The sequence below is a fragment of the Orycteropus afer genome, unplaced genomic scaffold, assembly GCF_000298275.1.
Source record: "Orycteropus afer afer isolate SDZICR_OR568_19922 unplaced genomic scaffold, OryAfe1.0 scaffold00066, whole genome shotgun sequence".
Taxonomy (NCBI): domain Eukaryota; kingdom Metazoa; phylum Chordata; class Mammalia; order Tubulidentata; family Orycteropodidae; genus Orycteropus; species Orycteropus afer.
In genome coordinates, this window is record NW_006921653.1 from 6282969 (window position 1) to 6298967 (window position 15999).

Here is a 15999-nt window from a genome sequence, read left to right on the forward strand (position 1 = left end):
ATTTCACAAGGGGGAGGAAGAATCATTATGGGCATCACCAGCCCAAGGCTGATTCCTATGAAGCAGAGGTCAGACACAACTCCTCTCTCCAATCTTTTTACCAATTCTGACTCCAGCCATCCCTCCCATGGCACACTGTACTTCTCTGCTGGGTTCAATAATTTGTTGCAATGGCTGTCCAGAACTCATAGCCAATATTCACAAATATGGGGTTTATTAGGGAATAGCTCTGGTAGCATAGTGCCTAAGGCATTTGACTGCTAACCAGAAGGCTGGCGGTTCAAGTCCACCAGCCACTCCTCGGAAGGAAGGTTGGGCAATCTACTTCCGTAGTGATACTGCCTTGGAGCCCAAGGAGGGGTTGCTATGAGTCAGGTTGACTCGACAGCACATAACAACAACAACAGATTACAATTCAGGATCAGGAATCACTCAGAATAGAGTTCTTCAATCAGGACAGCCTCTTATCAGTCATGCCTGCAGGCAGGCCTCTCTTTCCTTTGGCCTCTTGCTTTAGCCTCTGTCCTGCTTGGGCAAGTGTCACGAAACTTGTTATCTCTGACAATAAGTATCCAAGTGCACCTCACTACTCTAGTAAGCCTTGGCCTGAAGGTGTTCAGCAATCTTGCCCAGTGGGTTGGCAAGCCTAGCTGTCAACAAGTGCCCAGAACCACCTAATTCCACCAGGAGGCCTCCTATCTAACAATTTCAGCTCTCTTGCTCTGTGGGTCATCACATCAATGTAACTGCCTTGTTCCATGGGCCAGGAAGCCCACCACACTGTCTTGTATCAGGGTTGTGGTTCTTCTGCTCCTGTTTCTCTACTGCCACTTTTCATCATCTTGCACCATCTCCAGTACTACAGCTCTCTCTCTCTCTGTCTCTTAGGTCTAGGAGGTTCTCATCATAGGTCCAAAGGACATGTTCTATCCCTGTCTTCTTGGTGGTGGCAAAGTTCCTTTCTGCCTCTGGAATGGCTCATTTTAAGCCAAGTGGGGTGGCAAAACTGGCCAATCCCCTCATTAGGGTTCTATACACCTCATTTGCATGGTCTCCCCTTCACAAGGATGCCATGCACCTTATTTGCATTATTAATTAGCAAGCTATCCAATCCCCTTACTGGACCACAAGCACCTTATTTCATGTAGTTGTTGTTGTTATGTGCCGTGGAGTCAGAGTCAGATCTGATCATAGCGACTCCTCCTTGGGTTTCTGAGGTGGTATCACTATGGAAGTAGATTGCTCAACCTTCCTTCCAAGGAGTGGCTGGTGGGTTTGAACCACCAGCCTTCTGGTTAGCAGTCAAGTGCCTTAGACACTACACCACCAGAGCTCCTACCTTATTTCATAGTACCACTCAATCATCTGGTGGCCTACAAGGCCAGATAAAAGAGAGCCATCGCACCACAGTCTCTACAAAGAACCCCAAAATAGTGTTTGAATTCCTTGTCTGAGGTGCCACTGGTATTTTGCACCAAAGGGTGTATACACTTACCCACTATACCTGGCTGCCTGCAATTGGCAGTACCTGATAAATACAAGGCACTATAAATGTTAATCTGAAGCTACTGTTAGAAGGGCTGGCATGACAACAGGCCATCTGCACGATCCACTATCACATCTAGGCCTATTTGGGAACTAGGAGTTTTCCCTTTGAGTTATCCTATAATCAAGATGATTTTAATTTCTGGTACCTATTTCTCGAAGCTTGGCAAGGCATAAAGATTGCAGCCTTGTCCATCCAGTCCCAATTCTAATTCTCACCCACTGATTACCTTCATGGCTCCTTCACCACATTTCTTCACGTTTCTTCTTTGTGGCAGCCAGTCTTCTTCACAAAGCAGGGGCTTCCTCCAGGAGTGAGGACTCTTCTGTAGTGAGGTTTGACTCAGTTTCCATCCTTTAACCATCAAGTCAGCAATGCGGCTTCTGAATTACTAGCCATTTGATCCCAGCACTTCCGCTATTTCCCATTGCTGCTGCTGTGGTGGATTCTGACCTAGTTTCCAAAGATGCTATTTCCCATGGAGTGACCTGTGGTAGCTTGCCACTTTCCCATGCAGATCATGGGCAGAGGACTTGCTGTGTGGAAAACGTGGAGTTCTAGAGTCTCCTGAAAGCCATGGCCTGCTTACCTTTCAAAGTGATCCATCTGGCTTTCTTTTTGTTCCAGTCTGTGAGGAGTCTGCAAGCAGAGTTCACTCCTAAGTACAGATAATGGGAGAGGGGGGCTCCTTTTGGTGGGCTTTGCTTATTTTGGGCAGTGATAGGGATGCGGCTATTCAACAAGTGGCTCTTAAATCCTCTCCCTTTTCCAAGGAAAACAATGGGGAGACTTCCTCTTTCCCTTAAACTTTTTCAAGGTAATCCCAGATTTTGGCTTCCTTTTACTTTTATAATAAAGTTGAAGTACAGTACTTGCCCCAAACCCACTGCCATCCAGTTGGATCCGACTCATAGCAACCCCTCCTTGGGTTTCCCACACCGTATCACTACAAAAGTATTGTTCAACCTTCCTTCTGAGCAATACTTGCCCAGTTCTATTTTATTTAACTACCACTTATGTAGCCTGGGAGCTCTGGTAGTGTAGTGCCTAAGGCATTTGACTGCTAACCAGAAGGCTGGCGGTTCAAATTCACCTGCCACTCCTCGGAAGCTAGATGGGCAATCTCCTTCCATAGAGATACTGCCTGGGAAATTCAAGGAGGGGTCACTATGACTTAGATCCGACTGGATGGCAGGTTTTTTTTTTTTTTTGTAGCCTTGCCGAGTGTTGTTTGTTCTTAGTGCTTTACATATATTGCCTTATTTGATTTATTTTAAAAAGTTCTATCTGAATCAAATAGAGCGGGCTGCAGAGATTCTGGAGCACAATTTATCTTCGAAGCCCTTTTCCCATTCCCCCCCAGTGGAAAGGGACAAGAGAAAGAACTGAGCTACTCCGGAGGACAAGGCCACCTCCCACTATCCGCAGCTGGCTCGCCAGGCTTTCCTCCCCCTAGCTTAGGGTCTCCACCCTTTGCCCAGATCCAGTCGGTGGGAGGTGGGTGGCTTTTTCCGGGTCACTGGCGCACCCTCTCACTTCCAGCCACCTGCTTCGGTTCCATCCCGATACCAGGCTCTCCGGAGGACGCCCGGGACATTCCAATCCTCCCACCACCAGCGCGGAGGGCGCGGGTGAAGGGGGCGTGATGTGTCTCCTCTACCAGCACCCAGTTTAGACTCAGTTTCTACTCAATCCCTAATGGCCTGAGACACCCCGGAGAGTAAACTAAGGACTGTTTATAACCCACCCGTTGGCGAAGCCGCATTGCCAGTGACAGAGGCGCTTTCTGGGCACTGTCTGCGCTTGAAACAATGGAAAGCCAAGCAGCTGAGATGCCTCCTCGTCACACCAAATATGGTCACAAGTGCTAAGCAGCCTCCCGTGGAAAGGCCGGCCTTGGTGACTCCCCGAATAGGGGCGCACCCGAGCACGCCCTCCGGCAGAACTGTGGATCAGTGCAGCGCTCCGGGTGTCCCGGCTTCGGCACCCTTCTCGCCTGGAGGGTGCGGCTCCGAGGACCGTCCCTTCCCAGGTCTGGGCCCCTCAATCGAGTGTCCGCCGCCGCCCCCAGCCTTGGTTTCGGTCCACAACCCCTTGATTAAACAGACTCGAGCCACTTTCCCTTTGATCCCGCCCCAAGTCCGTGCTAAACTCAAAGGAATGCAGATCCAGGGCTCCGCGGGAACGGTCCGCCGGGTCGGGAGGAGTTGGTGAGGGGCCCCCATCTCCTTTTACCCTGCAAAGTACCCATCACGCCTAGGATTTCTGGAGTCGGGGTAGGAGGAAGAGGAGGGGCGAGCGGGGGCAGGCCGGCTCTGGACTTAGAAGTCATGCATAATTCAACAGCTCAACTTTCGGGCCCGCCTCTTTCCTGGGGGTGGGAATTTGCTCCAAACTTTGTTTGTGGGATGGTCCCGGAGCCGCGGCGGCAGCGCTGTCTGCTTCTCGTCTGCCTCCATCTCGCCCAGTGCGAGTTCCTGAGGCCAGTTCGGGGGATGTAAGAGCCGAAGCACGTCGGCTGCCAGGCACCGCGTTTGGTTGGGATTTGCCAGCCGGGCTCCGGCTCCAGCTTCGCAAGCTCATACTCAAGTGACCCAGGCCTGAAGGCGAGTTCGGGCTGGACGGCGGCCGCCGCGCGCCCAGGCTCGGCTTCGCTGCGCGTCCAGGTAGTGCCCGCTGGAGCGCGCCTACTCGCAAAGCCCTACTCCAAGGCGCCCGGCTCCTCCGGCTGTCGGAGTCGAGACGTCGTGGAATTGGGTTAGGTTGAGAGTTCTGTGGGAGTCTGCGGGTCCTAGAAAGCTGCGACTTTTCCTTTGCCACTAGCAGTTCCCGCAACGTCCTGCATGCAGTTACCACTCCCCTCCCCCACCCTCTTCCTCCTCTTCTCCTCCGAGAACTTTTTTGCTTCTAGAAAGTTGCATAATTCTCCAGGCAAGGAGGGACCCCTCCCCCCCTCCGACTGGTATTATTGCTGAGTGTCTGGGATCCCGAGGCGGACACCTATCTGTCTCCTCTTTTTCTTTTCTATTCTTCTCCCCTTCCCCGACTTTAAATGAGAGACTGATCTGACATTCCTTCTTGCTTGCAGAAGATGAATCCGGTCTCCGGGCCCCCTCCGCTCCCGCCGCCTGGGCAACAAGTGATCCACGTCACGCAGGACCTCGACACGGACCTCGAAGCCCTCTTCAACTCTGTTAGGAACCCCAAGCCCAGCTCGTGGCGGGAGAAGATCCTGCCCGAGTCGTTCTTCAAGGAGCCTGACTCGGGCTCGCACTCGCGCCAGTCCAGCACCGACTCGTCGGGCGGCCACTCAGGACCCCGACTGGCTGGTGGTGCCCAGCATGTCCGTTCTCACTCATCGCCCGCGTCCCTGCAGCTGGGCACGGGTGCGGGCGCCACACGCAGCCCAGCGCAGCAGCACGCGCACCTCCGTCAGCAGTCCTACGACGTGACCGACGAGCTGCCGCTGCCCCCTGGCTGGGAGATGACCTTCACGGCCACTGGCCAGAGGTACTTCCTCAAGTAAGTCTGCTGCCTAGCTTGGGGGCACAGAGTCAAGATAGCCCAGGGTGCACGCTTGTGTGTGTGAGTGCGTGAAAGTGCATGTCCTTCCAGGATTCCTTCCCAAAGATCTGGAAAACTGGAAATAGAGATTGAATCACTGGGTGCTGGGATTGTAAGGGATCAGAAGCAGGGCAGTCTCCTCTAGTGAGCTTCGTCCCGCGTCCCGAAAGATTCAAAAGATTCGGGACTTGGAAACTGCCAGAGGTAGGAAAAAAATTGTTTTGGGGGATTCATATGATACTCATAGGTGACTTGGTTCCTCAATTTGGAGAATAAAACAAACTCCTGGGCTGAGGCCTACTGTCTTACCTGAAGTCAGATACCCCAGAGCCAGGTCCATTAGCATGTGACACCAATATAAATAAGAGAACAGGCCCCAGACTTGGGGAGGAGAGAGATTCTTTTCAGTGTAGGTGGTCGTGGTCGACACTTGGAAGAGAAAGCTGGAAAACTGAACTGTACCTAGTAGGCCTTACCGCTCCCAGCTGGGTGATGTAATGACCACACAGCACACTGAAGTAATTAACGACTGCCATATTAAGTAGTTGTGGGCTGGACGAATCAGTTGTGTGGAAATCAGGTCAGGAGTTTTAATATTGTGCACTTGGTAGCCTAAAATATTATCAATCAGGGTGCCTGCTTTGTCACATTCTAAAGTTAACATTGTTTTTCGGTGTAGTGAATTTTATATTAGATTAGAATTAAACTGTACAGTGTAAGAAAATAGATTCATAAACACTAGAGGAGATTGTTTCAGTTGTGGTACTTTAAGATAATAACATTCCTAAGGAAAAACTTGAAGTTGGAACTTGAAATGTAACCAGTGAGGTCGTAGAGGGTCAGACACTCAAAGGCTTAGAATGGAAGTTGTGCCAGCTGTACTGCTTAGTTCAGGATTACCTACACTGGCATTCCCTGCCAAGATGGGACACTCCTTGTCTAAGAACTTAGAGTTCCTCATAAAGCCTATTGTTTTTTTCCGCGAGGTAGCTTAATTCAAAAGTTGTGATAAGTTGTGTACTATTAAGAAATATAATTGAACCTTTCTTTGACACTAGTAATTTATAATTTGATTGCTATGAGATGGCCCTAATAACGAAAACAGTGATGGATGAGATTACAGCCAAGTCTTTGACTCATACTGGTGACCAGTTCTTATTCCTTTGCTGTCCCAAAGCTGTTGACATCTTGTGCAAAGAGGAGTTCTTTATTTTATTTCTGGGGTTGGTGCGTTGCTGAGAAGCACTTGTCCTGAAACAGACACAGCAGTCATTTTATTCCCCAACTGGTGTTCTGTGGGTTATTGAGCAGTAGTTTGGACGTGTACTCTTGTGCTTTAACTTCTAAATGGTTGGTGGAGGTCAAGTATGTGACTTTGATAACGTGATATTTCATAAATGTGATGACAGTGTTGTTATGTTTTAAGTTTACTTAGATACATGAAGTTTTGAATAGTTCATTGTGACTTCTACAAAAAATGAGCTTGGTAATCAATAATGGAATTGAAGGAAATAAACCAATAATATTCAGTAATTTGGGAGGGCTGTTTTTGGTCCCAAGTGCTTTTTAACTGTGTTTATGAATACATACAAACACAACACACTCATAGACACAAACACATGGTGTATTATAAGGTATATGATCAGCATAGTTACTATGATCTTTAAAAATACGAAATAAGAGCTGAGCTTGCTAAGTATCAGAGTGAAGCTAGGAAAAAATAAAACATAAACAGCAAACAAAAAATTCCATTTATTCATGGGTTTTGAACGATTGGAGTAGCTCAGAACTAAGTGAAATTAGGACAAAAATGGAAGTTAGTCTTGGGTTTAAAGCTAGTTGCTGTGATCCATTTAGCTAGCCACAACCATTTCCCCAACCCCAGAGTGCATCTTCATTTGAGTTTGGATAGTGAATGAATATGATATGAAAAACATGTGAGTAGTAGGCTAGTCTCATCTGATACTGTCCCTGGAAATTTTTGGCCAAGTGGCTAAGAGAATTAAGAAAGTAAGTCATCATGACTATTGTCTTTCAGGATAAACAATCTGCCAAAAGTTCTCTGATTTCTTTTACTTTTGTTTAAAGTTGGAATAAGGTAAACATTTTGTGTCGCACTTTGTTACACAACCTTAAAAGGCAATGTAGTTTGATGGATAAGTAGAAGCTTGGAAAGTGGTAGCAACTGACCCTGAGTTAATTTTCATGAAATCTACCCTTTGCTTTTGCTGTGTCATCTGTGAAATGACAGTGAATCCTATTCTTGACTGTCCCAGGAGTTGAGGGCTTTTAAAGTCAGAAATAAAAGATTTTAGACTCGACAAGGGTCATTTTTTTTTCCCCCACCCTAGAAAACTGAGGCCAGGGAAGGGTGATAGTGTTACTTTGAGAAAGTCATGGTGGTTAATATAATGGTGAACCCTTGACTGGATCTCTGATCTTTTGCTCCCTACTTACATATTCCTCTCCATGTTACCTCTCTAGTTTACAGTGAGCTTTGTGGGAAACAAAGCCTGAACATTTAAGAAGTTTTAAAAAGCTTTTTGCTATTTTCCCAGGTAAAATTGTTCCTAGGTATATGATGTAATCACTTTCTGGTACTATATAAAGGGCACCTTTCCTGAGTACTCACAACTTTTATAATGTTCAGGCGTTCCTTTATGGTAACAGGTAACAACAAAATGCTTCCACTGGTTCCATTGTTAACATGTGACCTCTAAAAACTGCTGCTTTATTCTTGCTGTCCCCTAAAGCTCATGAATCAGGCTGGGGATGTGTAAGTGTTGGACTCTGGACAACACACTGTTTTAGAATGGTGATCACATTAAATTTTTGTTTTAAATTTCTGATTATAAGTGGAATATACTTTGATATAATATAATATAAACTGGAAAATAGAGAATTACACAGAAAATGAGCTGGCTTCACCAGAGTTGTGAAGATGCTCTTTTCCCTTTTTACTTTTTCCTACAAACATTTTGGTAGAAAACGTTCTTTTGAATAACAATTCTATAAAGAAAAAAAAAATTCCATTCTTAACTACAATTCCAACTATAACATTTGCCAATCACTCCCCATTTTTAGTATTAATTTTAGTGTATTGCCTTTCCTGAAATATGTGGTACAGAATTAGTTTTGTGAAAGTGATCTATGTACTTGGTAACAAATTAAATAATACAGAAGGACTTTTGTTGAAAAACAATGGTTTCCTTCACCACCTCTGCTCAGAGGGAACTTTTATTTTTTATCTGTTTTTATATTTAATTTTCAGCTTGTTACTTCCTTAACCCTAAGTAATATGTTTTTGCTACTCTTTTTTAAAGTACTACTTTATTGTGTTTTTGGTGAAACTTTACACAGCAAATTAGGTTCCCATGTGACAATATCTATACAAATTGTTCAGTGACATTTGTTACATTTTTCACAGTGTGTCAACATTCTCCTTAATTATGTTCTGGTTGTTTCTTTCCAGTGCTCTAGTTTCTCTGCCTTCTTATCTTCTCATCTTTGCCTTAGAGTAATTGTTGACCTTTTGGTCTCATATAATTTTTTTTTTTTTTTTTTTTTGATTTATAAACTTTTAATTCCAGATAGGAAAGTCAGAATCTAGCTCCTTAAATGACTTTTCTTCTTTCTTTTCCAAGTTTGATATTTTTATTATTTTTATTTATTGGATCACTTTGATTCTTTTTTTGTAAACTTTTGCAACTTTTGACTCCCCATTTTCTAAGTCAAGGTTGCTACCATTTCTGCAGCTTACTTTTCATCAGTGATACCTTAACATTACTGAAGCCTTGTATTCATAACTTATATCTGTGTGTGGCCTAAAAGGCCTTGTATTGGTAACCTCTAGATACTGCCTTGGAAACCCAAGGAGGGGTCGCTATGAGTCGGGGCTGACTCGACGGCACATAACAACAACAACAGTGCTGTTCTAACAGAAATACCACAAATTGGATGGCTTAACAAACAGGTTCATTCTCTTACAGTTTAGGAGGCTAGAAGTCTGAGTTCAGAGTGCCAGCTCTGGGGGCTGAGTGAAAGCCCCTTCACCTCAGGCTTGAGCTCTGCCTCTTGCTCCTGACCCACTGGAGCTGGAGACATCTCTTTACTCAGGCAGCTACTGGCTGCTGAGGCTAACCAGCCCAAGGGTGACGAGTAAGATGGCACAGTTCCATACTTATCAAACCACATGTCAGGGCACTAATTCAAGTCTGTTAACAGTCCCAAGATCGGCAGACAACATGGCAGTTCATTTTGATGAAAACTTGGCCAAATGCAGGATTCAGTGGGCCAAAAGCTAGAGAACTTCCTCAAAGCTTTTTCTAAAAAAAAAGCTTAAGGCAGCTACTCAGCTACTCCAATAGATTCCACCATAGAGTCGATTACCAGTCTCATCACGGGGAATATTACCTCCAGCTGCCCAGCCACTCAAAACCAGGCCCAGCCAAGTTGACACACAAACTTAACTACTACAGACCTTTTTATTCAAAAATGATTCTTAAAGTTGAAAATCTGAAGGCAGCATTTATATTATTATAGCTGTAAATAGGATACTCTGTGCTAGAATTGGATTTTACACTTGCATATTGGGTCCAGTGCGAGGACTCCTGAGCCAGTCGAAGGGAGATCTAGTCAGTGCCAAAGTCAAATGGAGTCTCTTTTACTGACTCTTCATCAGTTGTTTAAATTAAATTCATATCACCTTCTAATTTCTTTTTATTTGGACCATAACTTACTTTCATTTTTTAAAAAAAATTTTTATTATGATTTGAGTGATATTGTACAGAGCAAATTGGTTTTCCATTCAGCAATTCATACACATTTTGTTTTTTGTTATTGATTGCAATCCCCACAATGTAACACCACTGTTCCCACTTCCCCAGTATTTCCCTGGACCATGACTTTATTAAACCCTTTTTTCCTAATTTGTATTCCTAATTGATATGTCTTTATGTATTATTTACCTTTCTTATGACCTCAGAAGTTTCTAGGCTTTCAATATCATGTAGTCTATCAAGTCTTCACCTAATCCCTCACTCCCTGATTTCTTCATTTTCTGTGTCATTTTGGATTGATGGCTCTATGTGCCAGCAACAGAGCTGTCATCTTATAACTGCTCTGTGCTTTTCTCTGTGGCCATGCACACTATTTCTTTTTCCATATTTTTTGGCTGATGCCTGCATTTTGCTAGAATGTATCCTTGAGTAACTTCTTAAGAGGATTTGTGGGAGGTCAACTTTTCAAATCCTTTTCTGTCTGAAAAATACTTATTTTAAAGCTTGTTCTAAATTTATATCCTTGAAAAAGAAATGAACTCTGACTTGTTTTTTTCTGTTTAGCTTTGGATGCCAATGTAATGTAGGAATTTTCATAAAGGGTCTTTTGTCATTCACAAAATACTGCCTGTTGCCTCAGTTTCCTTATCTGTAAAATGAGAGTAGTAATACTTGTTTTACAATGTGTTGAGAGATTAAGTGAGAGTGAAGGATTAGGTAACAAATGTAAGGGAGCAATGGTAGTTCAGTGATAGAATTCTTGCTTCTCAAGAGGGGGATCTAGGTTTGATTTTCAACCAATGCACCTTGAACTCGGCTACCACCCATCTGCTGGTGGAGGCGTGCATGTTGCTATGATGCTGAATAGATTTCAGCTGAGCTTCCAGACAAAAACAAACTAGGCAGAAAGGCCTGATGACTTATTTTTACAAAAAATAATAATTTAGTTAGCCAATTAAAACACTGTAGATCGCAACAGTCTGATCTCGTTGTGCTTGGAGTCCACGAGTCAGAAGCCAACTCAATGGCAGCTAACAGCAGTAACATATGTGAAGTGTCTGGCACATAGTAGACTTTCAGTACGAGTTGATTCTTGCATCTCCTTCCCTCTCTCCCAGTGTACACACTGTCTACGTGGCCAAAATCAGATGCAGAAACCTTGGCAGTCAGCTAAAATGATTCCAACTCCATGGCTGAGAACTACAACTTGGATCTGGAGTTGAAAGCCAGTTTAAAAAATTTGACAATAAAATAAATATTTCTATTTTAAAAAAACCTATACAGGAATGTTTACCATGGGATTCCCTTTCACTTAAGAGAATTGAGCGGAGGATACCTAAACCCTTCTATGGAGAGTCTACTTTTTATCTTTCAGAATCTGGCTTATAGCTGCTAGATGGGTTGTTTTTGTATTTGAGATGAGGTGATGGTGGAGAGAGATGAGTAGGGAATGTAACTGACATTTGCTAATAGCTGCTCTAAGCTAGACAATTCAGAAAGCAGGGCCAGTGCTGCCCAGGGGGGAGAGGCATGGCCAGAACCCATTTGTGGGGCGTGCTCTCGACACATGTGTATGGAAACTCTTTTTATAACCCTAGGTGTTTTCATGGAATCTCTGGTAGCTTAGTACCCAGGGCACTTGACTGCTCACCAGAAGGCTGGTGGTTCAAACCCACCAGCCACTCCTCGGAAGGAAGGTTGGGCAATCTACTTTCATAGTTATACTGCCTCAGAAACCCAAGGAGGGATCGCTATGAGTCGAGTCTGACTCGACAGCACATAACAACAGCAGGTGTTTTCATATATATTCTTTCTTTTAACCCTCACAGTGACCCTGTGAACAGGTACATATTATTATCCCATTTTACTGTTGAGGAAATAGGCTTAATGTGATTAAGTAAATGGCCCAGGGTCACATAACAGGTGAATGGCAGAGATGGGATTAAGATTATATGACTCCAGAACCTGTACGCCTGCCCTTATGCCATGATGCCTCATGCCACTTATGCCAACAATTAGGCCCTATAATTAGGTATCCTTGGTGACCTGATAACTCAGGAATGATGGATGGAACATTAGGGTTTGTTTCAGAGCTCAGTCTCTGTGATCCAATTGGGAGCTCCCATTGCTGGAGAGATGGAGATAATGAAAAAAAAAAACAAAAAAAACCAAACCAGCAGAAATGGATAATGTATCCACAGTACCTCTTTCTAGTTTATCCTCATCAAGATTTTGACCACTAATAAGCAGAAATTCACATCATTTCATAATGAATAGGGAGGGCAGTGGCTGAGTCACCCAACATACCCAGTTAATGTCAGGATTGGGTATATTGCTGAGGATTTGAGAAGAGAGTTAATTAGATGATAATAACAAAGTGTTTTAAGAGGAAAAAGAGCTCAGTTACTTCTCATTGCCTTTATAATTGCAGAGATTGATAAAAACAAATTGTGGTAATAAATGTTTGAGGCAACAGTGCATCTCTGTTGGGCAATTGTGTAAAGACTTGGAAGAATTACAGCCTTAGATGGTAGCTCCTCCTGTTCCTCCTCCCTCAAATATCTAACCACAAGAGACAGTGATGCGAAGTAAAGGAATCTACCAGTGCAGGGGTAGATCCTTAGAACGAAGACTGGGCAATCTACTTCTGTCGAGGTTTACGGCCTCGGAAACCCAAAGGGGGGCGCTAGGAGTCGGAATCGACTCAATAGCTGTGAGGTTTTTTTTTTTTGGTTTCTAGAAGACTTATAAAAAAAAAAACAAACACCCAAACCACTGCCATTGAATCGTTTCCAACTCATAGCCACCTGTCCTTGGGTTTCTGAGGCAGTATCTCTATGGAAGTAGATTGCCCAGTCTTCTTTCTGAGGAGTGGCTGGTGGATTTGAACTGCCAGCCTTCTGGTTAGCAGTCAAATGCCTTACGTACTACGCCACCAGAGGCCCTCCTCCCCCAAGACCCATAGTAGAAGTAATTAGCTTATGAAAGGGCAATTGATTAAGGGGATGGCCTCTCTGCTGGTCTGTGAGGCACTGTGAATGTTTCAGTGCCTTGAAATACTGGTAGAGCAGTGTTTCCCAAAGAGTATTCTCTCTGGATCCTTGTTCATTGAGATGACTTGTGAATTAAGTGTTCCTGGACTAACAGGTTTGGCATATATTGTGTGTTCAATCCTTCTTGGAGATTCCTGATGCACATAAAAGACTCTAAAGTCCCTTTCTAGAAAAACTATCACCTCCTAGCATCCACATAGGAATGTTGTACAGATCACACTTCAGGAGAACTTTTTGTGACCTTCACTATGATATGATGGTTGCATGTTTGAAGCAACTTACAGTTTTTAATTTTCCATGTGGTTTGTGCATATGCTTTGCAATTTCATTTGTATTCCTTGATTCATTTAATGTCAATTACTGATGCTTACCATGTGCAAGTTACTAAGAATGTAGAGGTTAAAAAAAAAATGGCCTTAAATATCAGATAAGTAGGATACAGATAAGAAAACCAACAATTACAGTACAGTGTGATAGTATCATAATCCTGATTTTATTAAAACAAATTATGTGTGCATCTGATAGAAGGATTCATGCCAAAATGTTTACAATGGTCATCCCTGGGTTTATGAATGATTTTTATTGTCTACTTTCTACCTTTCTGTGTTCTAACTGTCCTACAATAAACATGTATTTCTTTTTAAATCAGAGGAAATAGAGTTATAAAAAGCCCAGGAGTCAGGAGTTGTGGTAGTGTGTATACAGAGGCTGTAGGATCCTGGAGGCAAGGCCACACTGAGGCTGGGGATGGGAAGGAAGGAAGTAGGGTGTTTCAGGTAGAGGAGCCTTCAGGTATCTGAGAGTCCGTGGCTGAATGTGTGGCTAGGGTACCGGGTGGGCATCGGAAAATGAGGGAAATAAAGCAAAGAAGTAGATAAGATTGAAATAATAGAGAGCCTTGCTAGGAATTTGGAACTTGATTCTTGAGCTGTGGGAAGAGAAGTGGTATGATCGGATTTGACTAATCACTATGGGGTCTTCAACTATTTTGCCTTGTTTCATTTCTTAAGCTGATGGTACAAGTGTGGATATTTGTTGCAATTTTCTTTACATCTCATTGTACATCTTAAATATTAAAAAAAAAAAAGAAGGAAGGAAAGAAAAAAGACATAAAAGAAGAAAGAAAAGTTGCAGAGGCAAGCTAAGATCTGTGTGTGGTAGATTTGAATAGCTGTAGTGGGATACGGGGGAGTCTCATAGTCTTTGGTGTCTGAAGTCTGAAACTTATGTTACTAAAGAGATGCTCTTTGGGAGCTGCTTGTGTTTTTCTTGCTTTTGGTTTTTTCTTTAGAAATGAACTGAACACAGTCATTGCTAAAATCTTAATGAAGAATTTCCCATAAAAGCCACTTCAGGATAAAATGTAGGCTTGTGGCAAATCTTAGGTCATATGGATTTCCTTCAATTTATTCTTTGTCTACTCTTTTCCCTGGACTTCTAGCTTTTATTTAATGTCCCATCCTGTCAGTAGTACAACCAGGCATTTGCTGCTGTTGTTAGTTGCTGTCGAGTTAGTTCTGATTTAGTTTAAGTATAATAGAATGAGGGAGCTCTGGTAGCATAGTGCCTCAGGCATATGACTGCTAACCAGAAGGCTGCCCACCAGCCACTCCTCAGAAGGAAGATTGGGCAATCTACTTCCATAGTGATACTGCCTCGGAAACCTAAGGATAGGTCGCTATGAGTCGAATCCGACTCAACGGCAGTGAGAGTATAATAGAACAAAGTGTTGCCTGGTCTGGTGCCATCTTTATGATCGCAACCAGGCATCACTCACTCGCTGCCACTGAGCTGATTCCGACTCAGCAACGCCCATTGGATTCCCAAGGCTATAAATCTTTGCTGAAGCAGACTGCCTCATCATTCTTCTGTGGAGTGGCTGGTGGGTTCGAAACACAGACCTTTTGGTTAGTAGCCAAATGCTTTAAACACTGCACTACCAGTCCTTCTTAAAATCAGGCATAGCAAATGTTAAATTAGCAAAGACACACAGCATGCACTAGTTTAGTGTTGTTTGGGGATGAAGTGAAATGAAGGAATGTATGCAAACTGCTTAGCATAGTACCAGGCACAATAAGCAGTGCTGAAATTTTATTACTGTTATAATGTGTGGTTTAGATGGTGAAGGGGGCAATGATCTCTCAGGGCCTTTCTTTCATGCCACTTAGAATATCTTTAGCCTTTTCAGCATTATAACTGAAAATCATTGTGCTTCTCTGTGTGCTAAACTTTGCCGTGTGCCGTGAGGGCAGAAACATACAGCAAGTTTCCCAGTCTCAGCAGCTGACAATCTAGCTGAGGAAACAAAGAAAACAAGTACAAAACCAGACTAAACAGCCATGTTCTGACCTGTGTGGCGCCAGGACCTGGAGCAGCCTCTCCCAGAGCGTTGTGTTGGGAGTAGTTGTGGGGTGTGTCATAAGTCAGTCATTTCTGTTATGGTCACAGAGCTGAAGTTTGCAGCTGTACTGAATGTCTTTTGGTTTCTCCCGCTGGCTGTGCTCCCTCTGGCCTCAGGAACTTGGCACACGCTGTTACCTGTACTTGGAACATTATTTCCCTGCCTTTTGCCTGTTTAACTCCTGTGCAACTTTCAGGCATCAGGTTAGATGCCACCTCCTGCAGGAAGATTTCCCTGACTCACAGCCCTAACAGTAGGCTAGAAGCTTCTGTGATGTTCTCCCAAAGCTCCTGTATCTCCCCTACTCTGGTGCTACTCCCATATTACTGTTTAATTATTTCTCTTTCTCCCTACGCTGTAACTTTCATGAAGGCAAGAACGATGTTTGCTTTGCCTGTTACTGTATAATCTGAGCACAATGCCTGACGCATGTAGATACTTGATAAACAATTCTTGAAGAAAGGAAGGAAGGAATCCTGTAGCCATTTCCATTGCATTGTGCAGCCTTGAGAAGGAGGGGTGGGGATGGAGCAACAGCTTGTAAACTAGAATTCCTCCTAGGAATCTGCCATGCTTGAAAATATAATTCCATCATGCCTGTGACCCTCCTACTGAAAATGTACAATGTAGCTTCAGATGCTGAATGCTCTGAGAGGA

The 15999-nt window shown here is 43.8% G+C and overlaps 1 protein-coding gene across 1 annotated transcript in view; it reads left to right on the forward strand.

Moving 5' to 3' along the window:
- Positions 1 to 4637: 4637 nt before the first annotated feature.
- Positions 4638 to 15999, forward strand: part of WWTR1 (WW domain containing transcription regulator 1) — a 169553-nt gene continuing 158191 nt past the window's right edge. Inside the window, exon 1 of the mRNA XM_007940185.2 lies at positions 4638 to 5068. Within this exon, the coding sequence (XP_007938376.1) occupies positions 4638 to 5068 (431 nt within the window). The remainder of the gene's footprint in view (positions 5069 to 15999) is intronic.